Source organism: Pleurodeles waltl, chromosome 6, assembly GCF_031143425.1.
Source record: "Pleurodeles waltl isolate 20211129_DDA chromosome 6, aPleWal1.hap1.20221129, whole genome shotgun sequence".
NCBI lineage: Eukaryota > Metazoa > Chordata > Amphibia > Caudata > Salamandridae > Pleurodeles > Pleurodeles waltl.
Genome location: NC_090445.1, coordinates 1584980669 through 1585000801, shown reverse-complemented (window position 1 = coordinate 1585000801; position 20133 = coordinate 1584980669). Strand labels below are relative to the sequence as shown.

Sequence of the window (20133 nt, the reverse complement as noted above, 5' to 3'; positions counted from 1 at the left end):
GCGGTGGAGGGAGGTGCTGCTACTGCTCAAACAGCCAGGTCTTGAGAAGTTTCTACTTATGATCTGGTTGCAAAAGTTTTTGCAGTAATACTGTTGCAAAAGGCACCCTCAGAGTGCGCCAGGCAGCTAATAAGACTCAACCAATTTGCAAATTGGAATGCAATTTTTTTTTTTTTGCAACCTACCCCCAAACTGCTTTTTTTTTTTAAAGATGTGCCCTGTGTGAAAAAACAGTAGCACATCTGCGTCTTGTTGTATTTACATTTGTATTTAAATGAAGAGTGGGAGCCTCCACTGGAGGGACTTTGCATGTGCAACCAACAGCAGTAGATGCTGTATACTTTACTTTGTGCCTGTTATTAATAACGTGTAATTGTTTTCCTGTCCGTGCATGGTGTGCGGGCTGGCGCTGCATTGTGTGTGGCATCCCCAGGTGGTCGTAAGATGCAGCACCCCTTGGGTCACACCCAGAAACACAGGCTCTCCTCACATGTAACACAAAAGGATGATGGACGGAGTGCTGACAATGCAAACACTGATTCCAGTGGCATAGTGAGCAAGGGACCCACGTCTGGGCATACCCTTCCCACTTAGGGCAAAATTAGCAACACAAAAGGATGATGGACGGAGTGCTGACAATGCAAACACTCACCCCCAGTCACAGATCTGGGTTTAATCCATCGTTCTTTTGCTCACCATGCCACCCTAGTTTGGACCCAGCCATATGCAAATCAGTCTTGACCCTGTCCCTCATGGGAACAGTCCAGCCCGAACTGCCAGGCCAGGTCCTCCCTGGACCGGAAACCAGCATCCTGGGACCGGTTTCAGGGTATCACCCTTCTTCAGCCAGGCTAGCTTGATTCCAGTGGCATAGTGAGCAAGGGACCCACGTCTGGGCATACCCTTCCCACTTAGGGCAAAATTAGCAACACAAAAAGATGATGGACGGAGTGCTGACAATGCAAACACTCACCCCCAGTCACAGATCTGGGTGTAATCCATCGTTCTTTTGCTCACCATGCCACCCCAGTTTGGACCCAGCCATATACAAATCAGTCTTGACTTTGTCCCTCATGGGAACAGTCCAGCCCGAACTGCCAGGCCAGGTCCTCCCTGGACTGGAAACAAGCATCCTGGGACCGGTTTCAGGGTATCACCCTTCTTCAGCCAGGCTAGCTTGATTCCAGTGGCAAAGTGAGCAAGGGACCCACTTCTGGGCATACCCTTCTCACTTAGGGCAAAATTAGCAACACAAAAGGATGATGGACGGAGTGCTGACAATGCAAACACTCACCCCCAGTCACAGATCTGGGTTTAATCTCCTCACATGTGCGCGGGGGTCCAAGTCAGCGTCTGGTGTCCACCACAAGTCTTGGCAGGATGGTGTAATGCACCTGGAATGGCCAGCTGAGTAGGAGGTGTATTGGCCCTAAGCAGCGGACTGACTTGTAAGCACCCGGGTGCCGCCATCTTGATATCCTCTGGGCGCTCATGTCGAAGGCTGGGCTCCCTGTTTGTTGTCAAAGTTTGCTGGAGACCTCCGCATCTCAAGAGGAGGTTCCATGAGTTCGGTTTGACCGAATATGTCAATGAGCGGCTGGGTATCCCTGTGGTGGGACCCACGGCTTACTCTCCCATCATCTTGGCCACACTGCTGGATGTTTAGCTTTAAACAGTTTTTAATAACCACAAGTTGTAATTGCCTGTTTTGCTTAAGAAAAAACAAAAGTAACTTTTTAGAAATCATGTATGCTGTTTCCAGTAAGCTGCTACTTTTGTTTATGCTTTTCTGCCTTGGTTGCATACGTTCTAAGTGTTTATTAAATGATTCATGGATGTTTGCTGTTTACAAAGTATAATACCGTTTTGGGAGTTTGTGATCATATCAGGCAAGATGTTTTACTTGGTTTGTCTTTAAGCTGGGGCTGGGTCAGGTATTCATACTTGTACTCTGAAATGATTACGTGCCTGCCACTGTGGGATTTCCAGCCTCTGTTTGGTGACATTAGCAGTTCTGTGAAAGCTGTGTTAGCATATACAAAACAACCCTACTTATTATGATTTATTATGTCTTATGATTTCTATTCTTCCTCATCTGTGCCTAATGTGTACCTCTCATGTTTTCATGTATTGATGGAAATTACATGTGTTTTATGTTTGCTTGCAGACCTTGACACTTGATGCTGCTGTTATGACCTATCCCCCACCTAGTGTGTGTCTAAATGGCACAGAATCTATTCAGCAGTTCCTGTGTAAAGGTAACTGAAACAGACCAGAGGCTTTCAATCCAAAATTAAGATATTAAGATGTTTTTAGTGGTTGCGTTGGAGAGTGATAAGAAACTCAAGAGAAGAAGCATCAGAAATGTCAAACTAATGAAAGGAATGCATTGAGGTTGTAAGAAACATTTGAAGGTCAATAAGCTTACAATCATAGAGCTGCTAGGTGTGAAGCAATAGCGGGAAACATGACGATGATGGATAACAAGCGAGTGTGTTGTGCTGATTACTTTTGACGTATCGGGGCAAAAGCAGTGACAAAAACCTTTTGGAAACCATTGAGGAAGCTCTGGTTTGCTGAACAGCAGCAGACCCTAGGTATTCTATGGCAAAGGAGTTCTAGGTGGCTGTCTAGTACATCACTAACGGAGGGTTTCTAGTTTCATGAAATATGACTTCTTATCATGGGAGGAAGCAACATAATATCACTTTACCTCTGCTGCCAGGAATCACTGCATGCTAGTACCTTCAATCAAATGCTTCCATTTGTCTCAAATGGAAGTTCTTGATTCAATATTATAGTATTGAAGTATTTAGCTAGTGCAGTCTAAGTTAAAGGTTATAAATGCTGGTGTACATAGAAGATATCGGTCACAGTTGAATCGGATAACTCTAATCTAACTGAGTAGGTTTAAGATCCAAACAAATAGTAAGGTGTTATGGATTGTTAGATTGTACATGTTGAAAACAGGAAAACTGGTATGATTTAAAGACTTTGTGAAAGTCTATTTTTTGTGATTGGACACATTTTTGCTGATAGAGTGGGCCATGTCCTGGAGCCAAAGGGGCTGCATAGGTCTATTTATTTAGCACGCTTTGCCTCCCGATTACAGAGAACAGAGCTTAATGGAAGAAAACTCTTGAGTTTGAGTTTGTTTATTTATTTAAAAAGCGCGAACAAATGCCCAAAGACATCTAGGCACTGTCACATAGCAAACAGCTAAGAAATGTGTGAGAAAGATGGAAGTAGTAAATAAACAGTAACCCATAAACTGCGCAATAAGAAAGGAGAAAAAGAAAACACCTAACATGAATGCAAAGGAAGCAACTATGGCTGACTATACAGCCAGGTTTTTAGTATTTTTCTGAAGGTTGTCAGATTAGGCTGACATCTAAGGTGACCATGCATGGTGTTCCACAGATGAGAAGTATAATAGATAAAACTTCTGCCACCCCATGAATTTTTGACAGTTCTGGGAGTAGCTAACAAATTGGCCATCGAAGATCTAAGAGACAGAGTGGGACCATACTAGACAATATTGTTTTCAAAGGAAATGGACTAACTGAATAGAGAAGTTGGTGGGCTTTTACGAAGTGGGAGCCAGTGGATATCTTCCCTGGCTTTGGATACTGACTCATGTTTTTTAAATTTCTTTAACAGGTGAACTGCCGTATTTTGAATCCTCTGGAGTTTATTGAGGATTCCACTCTGGGCCCCGGCATATAACGCTTTACAATAGTCTAATTCAGCATGCACAAGTGTAGTGACAACCGATTTCTGTAAGTCGCCAGGAAGAAAAGGAAGGATCTTTTTTATCAATTTCACGATAAAGAAGAAGGGGGATGTCGGCTGGTTAGTATGCTCAACAAAGGTGAGCCTGGAGTCAAACATTACACCAAGATTCCTAACTTTGCTAACTGGAGTGGGTGGTGGTCCTAAACAATGGGGCTACCAACTTGTCCCCCATAGCTTTTCCTCAAAATCAAAGAGTAAGACCTCCGTTTTATCTGGATTAAATTTTAGATAGTGCTCACTCATCCACCTAACAATAGCTGACATGCAACTTCTTAAATGGGAAGCAGTCTCCTCAGTGTTACTCATAGTTGGTACAATAATTTGAGTATCATTGGTATATGAAATGGCCACGAAGCCAAAGTCCCTAATGAGGTTAAAAAGTGGAGATATTAAATAAAGTGGGGCTTAATAAGGACCCATGTGGAACTTCACAAGGAAGAGAAAAAGGCTTGGAAGTTCCCATGGCAACCTTCTGCTCCTATCATCTAAAAAGGAGCTTACTAACGTCAGTGCTGGGCCTGCAAGCCCAATTTCTCTAGGTCTTTGCTTTAATATGGAATGATTAACTGTATCAAAAGCAGCAGACAGGTCCAATAGGACCACTGCTGCCTCCCCATCTTTCTCCAAGGTGTCTCTGACTTCTTCAGATACTGAGTGGAGCGTAGTTTCCATACTAAGAGCTTTGTGGAAGCCAAATTGTGCCTATGATGTTATATTGCTCCAAAAATTCAGTTAGGATGAGATTGAGATGTCTTTCAAGAACTTTTGTTAGAAAAGATAGTCGGGAGATAGGCCGGTAGTTTTTTTTTCAGCCCAAGGGTCTAAGGTTTTTTTTTTTCAAAAGTGGTAAAATAGACACCCTTTCCCAATCTGAAGGAAAATAGTCTGTGGAATCAAACACACACCCTCAGCGGCGCGGGGGCAGCCGGGTGAAGGGTGCCTACACAGCATCGGGCGCCCAATGCTTTTCAATGGAAAACTCTGGGTTCACATGTCGATGGACCGTCGGCTGGGTTCCCCAAGGCCAGGGGGCCACGGGTGCAGGGGTACCTTTAGGCGTCGGGTAACTTCACTGGATCCAGTTGCGGTCGGGTGTGTCCTCTGGATTCAGGCTTCAGGCATCGTCTTGGTGGCCAGGAGGTGTCAACCAGGGGTGGACTCAAGGTCGGAATTGCCTGGGGACTCTCTCTGGTGAGGTGGGCCACCTGGACTCGGGCAATGAATGGGCAGAACTCACAGATACGGAGTGTTCTGGAGTCCTGGTTGGAGGTTTCTTTGTGAACAGGGCCGCTGTCCTCCGGAGGTCTTGGTCTTTAGGGAAGGCAGGCAGTCATCTGGGGGTTTTGTAGAGGTTGCTGGTCCTGAAGGATGAGTCGTCGTCTTGTAGCAGGAGTCTTGAAGCTGCAGACAGGCCGGTAGGATTGGGGTCAAGTCTTTTGTCATCTGGGGTCTTCACTGCTAATATGGATCTTCAGCCCTCCTCCTTCTCTAGGTCGCCAGGAATCTGAAGAGCAAAGTTCAGGGGTGCCCCTAAATACTGGATTTAGGGGTGTTACAGGGGTCAGAAGGCAGTAGCCAATTACCGTGAGGGTGGCTACACCCTTCCTGTGCCCACTCCCTTTCGGGGAGAGGGGGACATACCTTACCCTGTTGGCTATCACTCTCCAAAACAAGAACAAGGATTCTGCCAGGAGGGGTTCATCTCAGCTCTGGGCACCCTAGAGGTGGTCCCAGCTGAGGGGGACACTCTTCCTGGTGTCTGGTGTTTACTACTTTTCCCGCCGGACCTGCGGCCAAAAAGTGGGGCTTGGTCCGGAGGATGGGCCTCTCCTCTAGTTGGAGTGCCCTGAGGCAGCAGAACAAAAGGCAAGAGCTGCAAAGTGTTGCTTTTCCTGCAGGGGGGGAACTGTGAAGCACCTCCACCCAGAGCAGGCTTTGTCCTTAACTTCTGAGAGCACAAAGGCTCTCACCCCATGGGGTCAGAAACTCTTCTGGTAGTGGCAGGCTGGCATGAACTGGTTAGCCACACACTAGAAAGTTGGGTGTATCAGTGTAGGTTTATGGAGCTGAGAAGTTTGATACCAATCTTCCCACACTTCAGTGAAGCCGTCATGGAGATGTCGAATTTGTAATGACAAACTCCCAGCCCATGTACTCAATATGGCTACACTGCACTTACAGGTTTATGGACTAGGTCACTGTAGAGGCATATTGCTCACACAGCTATGCCCTCACCTGTGGTATAGTGCACCCTGCTTTAGGGATGTAAGGCCTGCTGGAGGGGTAACTTACCAATGCCACAGGCAGTGGTTGGTGGGCATGGCACCTGCGGAGGGATGCCATGTTGACTTTACCTTTTTCTTCCCACCAACACACCCAATCTGCAATGGCAGTGTGCATGTGTTTGGTGAGGGGTCCCTTAGGGTGGCATAATACATGCGGCAGCCCTTAGGGACACTCTCTGTCCACAGGGCCCTTGGTACCACTGGTACCTTTGACCTGGGACTTAGCTGTGTGCTAGAGGTGTGCTGATTCTGAAAGCAATGGTACAGTTTAGGGAAATAACACAGGTGCTGGGGCTGGTTAGCAGGATCGCAGCACACACTCAGTCAAATTAACATAAGATATCGGGCAAAAGTCAGGGTGGGGGGTTAACCATGCCAAAAGGGGCACTTTCCTACACATACCTCTTGAAAGAACACTTGACATAATGCAGTAACAGGCTTTCACTCTTAGAAACCAGCTACCCCTTCAATCACATGTCGATTGAATCTTTGCCTTGAGCCCTGTAAAGCGCTGTTCTCCCTTTTGGCTACATTTGTGTTATATAAATGCACATACAATCATGCACAATTTTTCCTGTTATTTTTAAAATCTTTATTTATTAAACAAATAGGGGGATGAAACATTTAAAAAATGCATATTTTCCTACAATGTGACTGTAGTGTAGATCAGTACTACTACTTCTTAACTGAATGAAACGAATCCTTCAAATGTAAAGTTTTATGTAATACTGCCTCTTGAAGGTCTCTTACCAAAGCTACATTACTCCTTAAACAAACTCAAGCAGGGACATGGGTGTTGGGTGGTGATGAACAAGCATCTCATGAACCCTTTGGTAATACATGCCTGAAACATTGTCAGCTAACAACTCATTCCAACCCCTCTCTAGGTTATCTATTGGACTGCGGCTATAAAAAGATTCATTACACTTTTACTCCCAGCGATGCATAGTCACTCCCACAAACATAAGGTGCCAGCATTTCTGCCTAGATACCGGCTCCTTCTCATGTATTCCCTTAATACACTTATGTACAGTCTGGCACACAGGATGACCCAGTTTTTCAGGACTGTCTGTTGGTTGCCCTAAAATGGAACCATTGTTCCCAGATCAAGTTCCCACTGGATTCCTGTTTTCAGTCTCTGTATACATTTTGGTACCTGAGGACAGAAACTTTGCACCACTGCCCATTTTGATAACCTCACCAATATTATCCTGTTCTTTGATTGAGAATGTCCTTGTTATGCGCCGCCGCAATGACTGCACCTTTGTCTGTTGTTCCGCACTCAGGACATGTTCACAGATTGGACTCTTCAGGATCCTATTGACGCAGCTGTATATTGCATCAGTTAGAGGCTTCATAGATGCCCTACCCATTGCAATTCTTTGGTCCACATCACCTTCTCTGTCTATAGCTGAGAATATGACTCTGAGTGAAATAACATCTCCCCCTCCTTTGTAGGTCACATGGGGGTAATTTTCCACTTTTCCTCACTACTACCAATAACAATAAAGCACTAACCCAGACAGATTAGGTAATCTTGACACTATTTCCTTTTGGGGCTGTCTGGTGTTCCACTCCTTTGGACTGTGAGAGTGGCCGGTGCAAGCCCCCCGCTTCAGGTCTGCATATTGAGGAAAGCATTAGTTCCACACTGCAGCAAGCACACGCTTCTCCACCTAATCCAGTTACACGTACTGACACTGCACATTTTCATCTTCCTTGCAGCCCTTATAGTGTCTGCTCTGATCACATGTCCTGTTCTCTAAAAGGGATGGAACATTCCAGTGCAACACCAGTGGTTCTGCAATTCAGGTTTTGCTGTGGGCGTGGAGGGTTTTATTTTCTCGAGACCCAACTGGGGTACGCATGAGTCCATTTACAAACCAGTCTCCTGAGGTTTTGCTGCTTTGACTCCATGATCTGCATATGCAGGCTAGTGGAACCCAGTACTAGAAATCTTTAAAGACAAGGCTGTTCCACTACTGGATGGCTCTGCCCATTGAAATTGTGCATACAAATGTACATGTCATGACTTATTTGTTATCATAATTGCTTAAAATTCATTGATTAGTTTTTAAAAGAAAACTTTGGTCTTAAAATTGAAATTAAATAATATACATTATTTATCTGACTAATAAAAGTACCCTAAGAATGCATGCAAGTCGAATTAACCAATTTTGTTTAACAGATAAGTAAAAAGCCAAATAAATGTCACTAGTCTGCCTTCTGTGATAAAAGGCCTTCAAAGACATTTAATGGTTCCAAACGTTTAGCTTAACTGCAGAAGTTTCTTTCCAGCCTTTCCTTTGATCTTCTTGTTTTGTTGCTGTAAAGTGCTATTGCTTGCTTTGTCTAACTTGGAATCTTTTACAGAGTGTGGGATCGAGTACTGCCCTCCCTCCCAATATCTGCTCTCCGTCCTAGAAAGCGATGCAGTAGATTCTCCTTCTGACTGTGTCGACGGGACTTGGTCCAGGTGCATGAGAGAGGAGTCCGATTGGCAGGTCAGACTCAATCTCTGTCTAAAAAATTCATTATGTTCACTCATGTGACCGAATAAACATTATTTTGGGGGAAAGCCTTGACCATTTACGTTGCTCACTGATAAAATGAGGGTGCTTCGAAAAATGCCAGGCAAAATCCTATCATGTTTGTCTGAAAATTAAATTGTAAAGACATAGGAAACACACAAGTTATCATTTCACAAGCCAAACATGTTTTTTGTCTTTCATGATATTTATGATGGTTATTTAGATGGTAGTTGTTAAAGAGTGTACAACCCCCTGCTACATTCTGCCTCCCAACTGCATATGTTCTATTGTTTATAACTTGCTCAACTTTTAATGTTTAGTTGATGAGTGCACTAGGTTTGAAACATGTACTACCATACTGTCCAATTTGCACATTACCAAGAACGTGAGCCTTAGTGAAGACTCCAGGATCTTATACTTTCCGTAGCTTACAGCAGCATCTGTCTTCGTGAGTAAATGGTGCTAATGTAAAGTACTGGGGTGTTCTTAAATGAGCTCAGAATGGTGTGGGTGAAACACAAGTCCCCCAGAGTAGGCAACATGTGATGATGTAGCTTCCTTTTCATAAAGAAGTAAACAAAAAAGTGATGAATAGAATGCTTGAATTTCATCCACTGGTGATTACTCTTTGCTGCATCCAGTCCATCGTTTGTTTGGCCACCATTCCACCTCAGATTAGACACAGCCATAGGCAAATCATCCTTGCTCTTGCTCCAATTGGAACAGTCCAGTCTAAACTTCCAAACCAAGTCCTCTCTGAACCAGAACACAAGCAACTCAGACCGGTTTCACCCTAGTTGGGGGCTCTGCATTTGAGTGCAGCCTGGGGTTCCAGCGGCGCAGATAGAATATGACCAGTGTCAGTTTTTTAAATTAATGATGCCATAAACATCAAAAAAAATTCTATCAGAGACCACCTTAAGGGTACCCTTTGTGGTTTGCTATTGAATTTCTATCAAACTTGCAAGATGTATGTGCCAAAGCTTGATGTTTACAGCAACTGGAGCCACAGTAAAAAATCACAGCAGGTGAATGGGCCTGGGAAAACATAGGACTTCTGAGGTACAAGTGTGGCCTCAAGCTGTCTTTCCACGAGGAGACTGGTTGCATGCAGACTTTTTAGCTGGTGGCCGACTTTACTCCTTCATCTCACAGTGAATGCATCTCCACATGTAAATACTTTGAAAATATGTGTTTGTGGCATGTGCAGCTGTAAATACACATGCACTCCATATTCCTGCAATCTAGTGTTGGGCTCGGATGTGTACAACTTGCTTTTCTTCAAAGAAGCCTTTTAAGTTACAAGGTATAGTAACTTCTCGTCTGAATGATAATACACAGGGACATTGCCTTTATTGTTAGATTGTTTTCTTATGCTGTCTGGATTGGACCTGTGTCACTGAAACTCTGAGTTGACGCAGCATGGCGCTCCTTTTTGTGGCCTTCCAATACTGCTGCCACCAAACCATTGCAGTTGCAAGTCTTTTCAACTCCGTCCCGGTTCCATTGGTTCTCACCTGGATTTCTTTGATGCTTCGTTCTGGGCCTCGGTCCCCTCGGGTCCCTCTTCTTGGTCACCCGCTCGAGAATATGCATGTCAAAATGGATAGCACCCCTTTCCAGTACTGTCCATAGCGCCACTCAAAATATTCGTGGCAAGATCACAATCCAGTCTCTAAACTCTGCTTGTCGCTGGAGCATAACAAGACCTCCTGCCCCACCAATTTCACGTTCTGGTCCAAGAAGACCCTCGGGTACCAACGCGATTGCCTCTCTTTATGCAAGATGGCATAGTAGCAAGATGAGGACACCGCCGACATCTTCAAGAGGACTTCAAAGGGGAAACAGGCGCCTCCACCTATGTCAGCCAACTAGCTGCCTTCAGGCCTGAGTTGAGTTCTCCTTGGGCTCTGATGCTGAAAATCAGCTGGCTTCTCCGCGCCGACGGCTCAAGGCGTCGACTGCGAGTATTGTGTCCCACCACCCAAAACAACTGGTCGACCACTGTCCCTCAGGGGATCCGGGTTTGAGCCCCCTACCAGCCCAACAGCCTTCGCTCGGGCTGCAGCTGCATCCCAGCAATGGCCAGCATCGACACATGGCTTTGGAGCTGACCTCAACTTCAATCAGAGTGCAGAAAGAGCTGCATAAGACTGGCCTTTCTTGACACTGGCAGTGCCCTCAACTCCTTTCGGCTTCTTGCGCCAGCACAGACCAGTTGTGAAGCCTAACAGCTGTCGGTGCTGACTCAGCCAACTGCATTCCTCTTCAGGCTCTGAGGATCTCGACATCCCGATTCTACAGTGCCTTCGGGAGGAGCTGAACAGTAGGCAGAAGAGACTGCTCACCTTCGAGAAGCAGCTTGCACTGGAACCGTCACCACCTCCCAATCTGAAGAAGCAATGAGACAGACAAACTAGCAATATACCCTCTCATTCCTTCATTCCTTCTCCTCCTTCTTCCTCTCCTCTTTCTAAAATTCCTTCTCCTCTACCCAGATTACCCACCTCTCCACCAAAAGCCCCTACTCCCCCCTCCATCACAAGCCCCTATTTCTCTTTCACTACACAGGCTCCTTTGGCACACTCTCCAGAGGGGTCCCCACATTCCTCCCATGTGCAGGGTAGTCCCCTAGATCCTACTGTCCCATATGACCCAGGATGATCCCTGGGATGATTATGGTATTGTCCCCCTAGGTCTCAACAATCCAGACCCTTACCCAGTCAAGCCTTTCCCTCTATATGATACCATCTGTATCACAAAGTAATTCACAAGATGGCTGTCTTTCACAAGTTGGACTTACACACTATCACGGAGGAGGATGGCTTCTTAGTAGAAATGCTCTCACACACAGCATTCAATACAATACCCTCCTATGCTTAAGGGTATATTAAAATCCACTCATGATGTCTATAAAGACCCTGTTAAGGCCTGAGTAGTTACACCCAGGGTTGACCAAACATATAAGGCCTCTCCTTCTGACCCACCTTGCATCATTGCACAGCTCCCACTAGACTCTCTAGTTGTGCATACTGCATGTAAACGCACAAATGCACAAGGTACTGGGGATTCCCGCCGCCTGACAAAGAAAGTAAAAAGATTGATGCAGCTGCCAAACGGGTGGCCACTCAGTCTACCACCCATTGGTGCATCGCTAAATCACTCGACCTACTCTCTAGGTATGACTGAGCACAGTGGGACACAATGGAAGAGCTGATTCAACACCTCCTGGATCAGTGCAGACCAAGGGCTTAGGATCTTGTAGCAGAGAGCCCAACCATCTCCAGCACGACTGTTAGGTGTGCTGTGGACGTGGCTGACACTGCTACAAGGGGAATTAACTCCAGCATTTTCAGCCGCCGATGTACCTGGCTCAGTTTCTCTGGCTTTAAGTCAGAAGTTCAGCAGCATCTTATCAACATGCCCTTTGATGGGGAACACATCTTCTGGCCTCAAGTTAAAGAGTCCAAGAAGGACACAGCCAAGGCTATAGGGTCTCTTTATTCTCCATCGACTGGTGGCTCCTTTCATAGCTCACAGTTTGGTAGCAGGGCCAAAGCATCTTTCCCCGGAGCTTACGCCTCATACCAGAGGCAAGAGCAGCAAATCTCCTGCGATTATTCCAGAGGTGCCTTTAGAGGAAATAACTACAAGGGCAGGAGCAGAGGTGGTGCAACAAAGGGAGCTGCTCCCGTCAAGCAGTGAGGTGATTCCCCTCTCCCTTGCCCCTGACCACATTACACCTGTGAGGGGCACTTATAGCAGTTCCTCACACAATAGAAAAGCATCACCTCTGTCCATTGTGAGAACATGGCTACTGAAACTCATTGCTACACCTCCAAACATCATCCCCCGCAAACACTCCCTCACCACAGAAACCTAGCTCCTTCACCATGAGGAAGTGAACACACTATCACTCAGACACCACAGAACCTATGCCACTGCACCAGTGCAGCAAACGGGTGTACAGTGCAGCAAAGGCGTGTGTTCCCTGTACTTTCTCATTCTCAAGAAAGACTGGTCATTCAGGCCCATACTCAACATCAGGCCCTCAACTAGTACATCCAGTTGGAGCACTTACACATGGTTATGCTCCAGAACATCACTCCTCTGCTGCAGCAAGGCTACTTCATGTCTGCTCTCGATCTGAAGGAAGCCTATTTCCACATCTTGATCCACTCTGCAGAGACCTCGGGCTTATGGTAAGTGGACAGCAGTTGCAATTTAATGTTCTGCCATTCAGGGTAACAACGTCTCCCAGAGTCTTCACAAAATTCATTGCAGTAGTAGCTGCTCATCTCAAGAGGAGGGAAATTAATGTTTTCCTGTACCTCTACGACTGGCTAATCAAGAGTGCAAGCAGACAGCAGTGCTAGGCCCACACCCAGATCACCCTAAATCTTTTCCACGATTAAGGGTTCGTCATCAACATGAGTAAGCCCCACCTCCAACCACTTCAGATACAGTTAATCATAGTAGCAATTCAAAATTCTGTCACCGGAAAGGCTTATTCCAGCCCTGCACACGTTTAAGCTTTTCAGCTAGCTTCTGCTGCCTGTTTTCCAGCCAGATTGCCAGCTAAAAGTCAGGGCAGTGATGCGCCTCCTCAGCATGATGGCCTTCTACTTCGCCATCGTTTGTCACGCTCGGTTATACTTGTTCACTTCAGGAGACTCTTGATGCACAAAGGGCTCTTGGAGGATCTAATGTTGATATGGGCCCTCACCTTTCACTCTTGAAGTGACGAAATAGCAACAACCAATTGCAGGGCAGGCCCCTTCTAGTCCTGGTTCCACATCATTTATCTTGAACTTCTGGCAGTCCAACAGACTTTCAAAGCCTTCTTCTGCTATATCCATCAGAAAACAGTCCTGGTCAAAACAGACCACATCACTGCCATGTACTACCTTCAGAAGAAAGAGGGCATGCATTCTTCCCACCTCGTGGTACTAGCGCTGAACATTTGGCATTGGGCGATCCATTGTAAGGTACATCTACTAGCAGAGTATCATCTGGGGGTGTAAAATTGCTTCGCAGACCTGCTCAGAAGAATGTGGCTACAGATGAACGAGTGGGAACTCTACCTTCAAGTCCTGCTCCCATACGCATTGGGGGTTCCCCAAGATAGACCTGTTTGCAACGCCAAATGCCCAAGCTTCACGTCCATACTTCTGCACCCACAATCAGTGGGCACTGCACTATGGATGAACTAGTCAGGGATATTTGCCTATTCTTTTCTGCCTTTCCTACTTCTTTCACGCGTGGTGGGGAGGCTATGGCAGATGTCCCTCAGCCTCTTCCCTGTGGCTTCCTTGTGGGCTAGATAACTCTGGTTCACAACTATTCTAACTCTTCTAGAGTTGTCTATAGTCCCTCACAAGAAGCTTCCTAACCGGCTGGAACTTCTCACTCAACACCAGGACTACCTCAATCTACACGGTAAGTGTATGGCCATCTTCAAAGAGGCTCGCCGCCCCACTATTCGAGCCTGCTATGCGTCAAAGTGCTGCCTAACCAACCTCATTGATCCACTAGAGTCAGCAGTGCAAGACATTGTCTGCTACCTGTTTCACTTGAAACACTCAAGTCTGACTTACATTTCCATTCACTTGCATTTGGCTGCAGTGGCAACATACCTACAGAACATCCCCCATCATTATACCTTTATGGTGGGGCTTAAGAGGGTTATCCCCCACAGGTAACCCAGGGCCCTGTCCTGGAACCTCAGTGCAGTCGCACTAGGCTCTTGGGACTCCCTTTTGAACCCTTTTATACGTGCATAGTCCTCTCTCCATTTTCTGTCATGGAAGATAGTCCTTCTAGTTGCTGTCACTTCCCTCAGGCATGTGAGTGAGATCCAAACTTTCACCGATAGCCTTTTTAATGCCCACACTAACAAAGTAGTGCTTAGAACTAACCCAGAGTTTTTTTAACCAAGCTGGTGTCCACTTTCCACCTCAGCCAGACAGTTGAACACCCAGGGTTCTTCCCAGACTCAGTTGAAGAGAGAGCCCTTCACACATTAGATATCAGTGCACTACATTGACAGGGCGAAACAATTTCATAAAATGAAACAGTTATTTGTCACCTATGCTAAACCACACAAAGTTCATTTCAAAAGCAAGGACAGCTCGATGATTAGTCAAGTCCATTCAGACCTACTACGCCAAGGCCAAAAGACCACTCCCTACTCCCCCTAGGCCACAGTCTACATGCAAGAAAGCCGCCTCCATGGCTTTCTGGGCAACATCCCAATACCTGATATATGTAATGCAGCTACTTGGTACACACCACACACATTCACCACACACTTCTTGTGTGGATGTGCTAGCATGTCAACAAGTGGTCCAGGCTGTACTCTGTACAGCTTTTCAATCCTCTGCAACATCCTCTGGCTAACCACAACTCAGGGGAGAGCTACCTTACAGCCTATGTAGAGCATGTGTATTGGATCTACAGCTATACATGCCACAAACTGAACATTTTACCCTGTAAGCATCTGTTTGTGGCATGTAGCTCTATAGCTTTACATGCACCTCCTCATCTCCCTGGAAGCGTTTGATTGTTGCAGATGCTTTGCTTTATTTGTTTTCGATTGTTGCAGATGCTTAGTTTTACTTGTCTTTTAAATATTCACTTGCATGGTTATCTACTGTCACTTCTGTGTTCCATCTCCATCCTTACCCGCTAGGCAGGAGAGCCATCTAAGTATGGATCTGATGCCCATGCGCATTACCGGTCATAGGAGGAGTCAGTATATCTCTTGACTCAAAAGACTTCTTCAAAGAAAAACAAGTTGTACACATCCAAGCCTAACACTAGACGGCAGGACTGTGCAGAACATGTGAGTCTATGGCACTACATGCCACAAACCGATGCTTACAGGGTAAGTAACATTTTCCATATTGTCATGGAACTTTCCATGCTCACAATGTGTTGCGTAACTAAGGTACAGGGATATAAATGTATGTGTCTTGGAGCTATAGGTGGTTGTCTGATTCTCCTTTCAGAAATGTAGTCACTGGATCGTGTCTATCTGAATATAGCTTAAGCGAATATAAGGAGTCAATCTTCGTTGGCTGATTTAAATAAAAATGTATAGTTCTCAATAAAGTTATCATTGGTGTGACCATGTATGAAGACAATATCATTTACATGCTAGTTTTAAAGGTCTTTGTTTGGTTCTTCACCCTCTTAGACCATACACAATCACTTTATTCCTCAAAACCCTCAGTTTTAGGTGATTAGGTACTGATGTTCATGAGTACCAACTTAAGACCATAATTAATGCAGGGGCAAAGTCTGATACCCTCAAGGATACCCTTGGAAAATGTTAGATGGTTGTATGAAGTATGTAGTCTTTACCCTACAGGATGTTATGCTACCACTCAGGTAGGAGGTAAAGGAAGATAGTGTTTTAGGGTTTAGGGGCAGGTAGCGGTAATGGGAGATAAGGGTTTTAGGGTTCAGGGGCAGTTAGAGGTAAAGGGAGGTAAGGGTTTTTCTTTATGATTCTGGGGACGGTAGAGGTTAGGACGGAAAGTGTTTTTATGGTTCGGGGTGGGTAGTGGTGAAAGGTGGCAAGGGATTTTAGGATTCAGTGGATCATAGAGGTAATAGGGAGGTTAGTGGTTTAAAAACAAAAGTGGTATACGGAGGTCACCCCTAGCAAAATAATCCAACAGCATTGTGGGGTAAGGCATGCATTGTAAGTCTTGCATGTTATTACAACATCTTGTGACGGTCAACTCATTGTAATGTGTGCGGAGTGAAGACCTGCATTATAAAGTCTGATATTCATTGTATGATGATGTATATATGTTTGACCAGGGAGACAATGGGCAAAACGCATGGTATTCATTAGGTCTGTTGCAGGAGCGGCAGAAAGGTTATGCACATTTAGCATTGCGTTGCTCCTCATACATTTTCCCCTGCACCATTTATGAGAAACCCAGTAGTGCTGTGAGACTTGTGTAATGCATAGTACGGTGTTAGGACAAATCAGCATTCAAATTGGACGAGATGCTATGGTGTCACATGTTTATTTCTTTTCCAGAACAAAATCTCAGATTACGAGAAGAGGAAGGTAAGACGAATGCACGTAGACTTGATCTGAATTCTTGTTTTCTTTGCTTTTAATGCACCTCTCTTTCTTGTATGGCAATAGGAGCTAACTTTAAGCACATTGCTTAACAAATGATTGTGAAACATTACATTTCGGTTGTTCTCTAGGTGAAAAACAATCAAATGAAAGCCTTCTTTGCCTCTCTCTCTCTCTTCCTCTCAGTTCCTTCTACCAAATTGTTTCTCTTTAAGTCGTTGCCTCTTTCAGTTTTATTTTGTGAGATACCTTCCTTGTAACCCCCTTTTATGGGCCCTTCCCTTCCTCTCTCCATTTCATCCTTGTTATATCTTTTTCTTTCAAATCCTATTGAAAAACATTTTTTTCTCATGGCCATTCATGAGTAGCTAGTCTAGTACAGGTTTGTTCATGCCTTCTGCAAAAACAGAACTCTGTGTTTGTACTCTTCCCAATAATTAGTAGATACTAATATCTGAGCACAGTTACATTTGCTAAATTAAGGTACATAATTTTAAACAACTCTGAGTCATTTGCAGCCCCAAACCAGTAACTGATGTCTCCTCGGACCTTAGGTGAAACTTGCAGAAGTAGTACAACTGTTCTTACCATAAGGCCATGGCCTAGAAACACTGGGAGGGAGGACAGTGATCTAGGATAACCTGTCCAGTAACTGAAGAGGCTGTGAAAAAGAGCTCCCAAATACTCTCTATCTGAACTGTACCCTAGAACAGCTGACCCATCCCTAGCAGTAGCTTCTCCCCGAAATAGTACATAGATCACTGCTCCACTGAGTATGTTTGGGACATCATGGTGTGACTCTACTCCAGGTGGTGAGGGGAATTGGGTCGGAGATGGGTTAGAAGGGTCTGGCTTAGGAAATATAGTACATTCTGAACTGCAATATAGATATTATTGCATTTCCTGTGTATTGAAGCTGTGGCTGTGTATTATTACCTAGGTTTCTACCTAAATACCTACCTAAATGTTAACTTTGTGCAGAGGTTTTTGCCATGATTAAGGGTAACATGGGCCCCTGTGCAAACATGATACCTGGACTCCCTGTCTTCTAATTGTATGGTAGATTCAGCAATAAACCTGTTCAGTGGGCCCTTCAGTCGCCCAAGCCCTGTTGCCTGCACACTATTTATAGCTATAACGTGCCCCACTGCTTGTTTTGGTTATGCACAGCTTTTTTCAGCCCTTGCCATAGTTCTTCTTACCATTGCTACAGCTATTCTGCCATTACTGTGGCTATTTTTGTCCTTGTTGTGGTTTCTTTCGCCTCTCCCTTGTGTATCCAGGCCCTCGCTCCTGGTACTTTTGCCTTTTCCCCACATTAAGTTCAATTTCCCCAATCTTCCCTTGAACACTTTATTTCCATTTTGCGTTTGTCATTTTAGGAACAGAAAATGTTGGAAAAACTGGAATTTGAACGCCGCTTAGACTTGGATCAGAGAGAACATGCTCAGCTCATCCTACAAAGTAATGACCAGAAGAATGAGATGCTCCAAACTGTGAAGGAGGTCTGTATTCGATGAACCACACGATCTGTTCACCAGAGATGTTTTTTGGCCATAGAAATCCAGAGCACTGGTTATTGCACCCAAGAGTATCTTTTTGTTGGATGGTGCTGATAATGTGTTCCTTTTGTTCACGCAGACAAATACTTAGACACTAATTTAGTGCTGTATAGTGAATGGTTCCCAGAAACTGTGAACTGGCACTTGCACATAATGACTTTGAAAATTTGTAGGCAATTTTCACACATGCCTAACTTTTGCGTCTGTAACCACAGATGTGACCTCATTCTCCAATTGAATGCCAATACTCAAGCCATTAAGAGAAGGTTGAGCACATACATATGTTGGCGAGTGAAAATATAAGTAGTTCAAAAAGTCATTCTGTTGTGTGCTACATGCTTTAACCGCTCATTGATACCTTTTAGGAAGTGTCCTAGATGGCATTAGTATTTTTAGTTGCTATATGGGGGAGGTTCCACCAAAATGTGAGCACCAGAGGACGTAATTCAGACATTGGTTTACTCACAGCAACTGTTATATTCACAGTGGTGTTGTTAAAAGGCGGTGTGGTTGTAGTTATAAGGTCAGTAGTGTCCACTGTGTCCAAGGATCTTTGTGCATTGAAAAAGCTAAGGGTATGTCATGATGCATCCTGAACGCTGGTATACCCTCACGCTGCCCTTGTAATAATTTTGGCTGATGGAAACCACTTTCATCATCAACAGTACAGGTGCTCCGTAACGAGAGTTGTCTCCTCGCAGAAAGACTGCTGTTATCTAAGAGATGTTGTCTCTTAGATACAACAAAGTGCAAGATCATTGTGAAGGACTGCTGAACTCAGTATGAAGTCTTAACGCCAGTGCAAGAACTTATTTTGGAGATGACTCTTAAAGGCCTATTTGGAATGTCGTCATACGCTGCAGTGACAGAAGTTGTTATATAATTGATATTCTGTGTTTCTGGTAGCTTTGTGATTACTTTGCTAAGAAATAAAGACACGAAAACAGGCAGATTCCTGTTCCCTGTGGTTTATGATCTGTGAGGATGAATTTGAAACAAGATAGTGGGCCTTTCTTGGGAGACTGAATTTGGGGCGGAACATCACACAGACAACTTTTGAAGTTGATTACATCCAACTTTATGTAATTCACTGATTTTATTATATTTAATTTATTGTGTTTTGGGTAGCGCTTTTTGACACAAGGGTGGCCATCATCCTGTGAAATGCATTTGTTTTAGGGTATGCAGTTAAATGCATGCAGCTAACACAAATTAGTAGTAACTTGAAGCATTATTATGATCATCCCATTAGAGCAAATATTGAGCAGAAAGCTTCTCCAAACTATGCAGTTTTGCTCTACTTGACGAATTTTAGGAGGCCATGTTTTGGATCGCATATTCCAGGTTTGTGAGCCTTTGGTCTGTAGGAGTCTGCAAGAATGCTGGTCTGTTTGTGACTAAGCAGAACTGGAATACAAAGCCCTCCCCTTGCTGGCAACAGAACTCCTCACATTAAAAATTCCAAAAGTCATTAAAACTTACAAAAATCTACAACAAACAAGAACTCTGTGGTGTTTATAGAATCAAAGCGTTCCTGTGTGGGATATTAGTCACCCGTTGTTTCTCATCTGTTCAACTTGACTTTGAGATACTATGTTATACTTTATTAAGTTGTTCTGAATATACTTAATAACAATTCTATGTTGTTTTTATCTACTGTTTTATACTGCACCCATGCCGCTTTTATGTGATGTGAATAGCAGTTATTAACCATCATATAATTTAACGGTATTCAAACATTGAAAAGACAGATGAGTGAGTCTGCATTACCGGAAATCGAATTTGTGATTTTTAGATCACTGTGAATGTCAGCGGTGAGCATTATCCTAATGGGCGTTTTTACTGGCACAGGAGCAGCT

At 44.6% G+C, this 20133-nt stretch overlaps 1 protein-coding gene across 1 annotated transcript in view; it reads left to right on the top strand.

Moving 5' to 3' along the window:
• Nucleotides 1–20133, top strand: part of LRSAM1 (leucine rich repeat and sterile alpha motif containing 1) — a 233945-nt gene that overhangs the window by 90190 nt on the left and 123622 nt on the right. The window contains exons 9-12 of the mRNA XM_069241372.1: nucleotides 2168–2258; nucleotides 8454–8584; nucleotides 16668–16697; nucleotides 18095–18217. Of these exons, the coding sequence (XP_069097473.1) occupies nucleotides 2168–2258; nucleotides 8454–8584; nucleotides 16668–16697; nucleotides 18095–18217 (375 nt within the window). The remainder of the gene's footprint in view (nucleotides 1–2167; nucleotides 2259–8453; nucleotides 8585–16667; nucleotides 16698–18094; nucleotides 18218–20133) is intronic.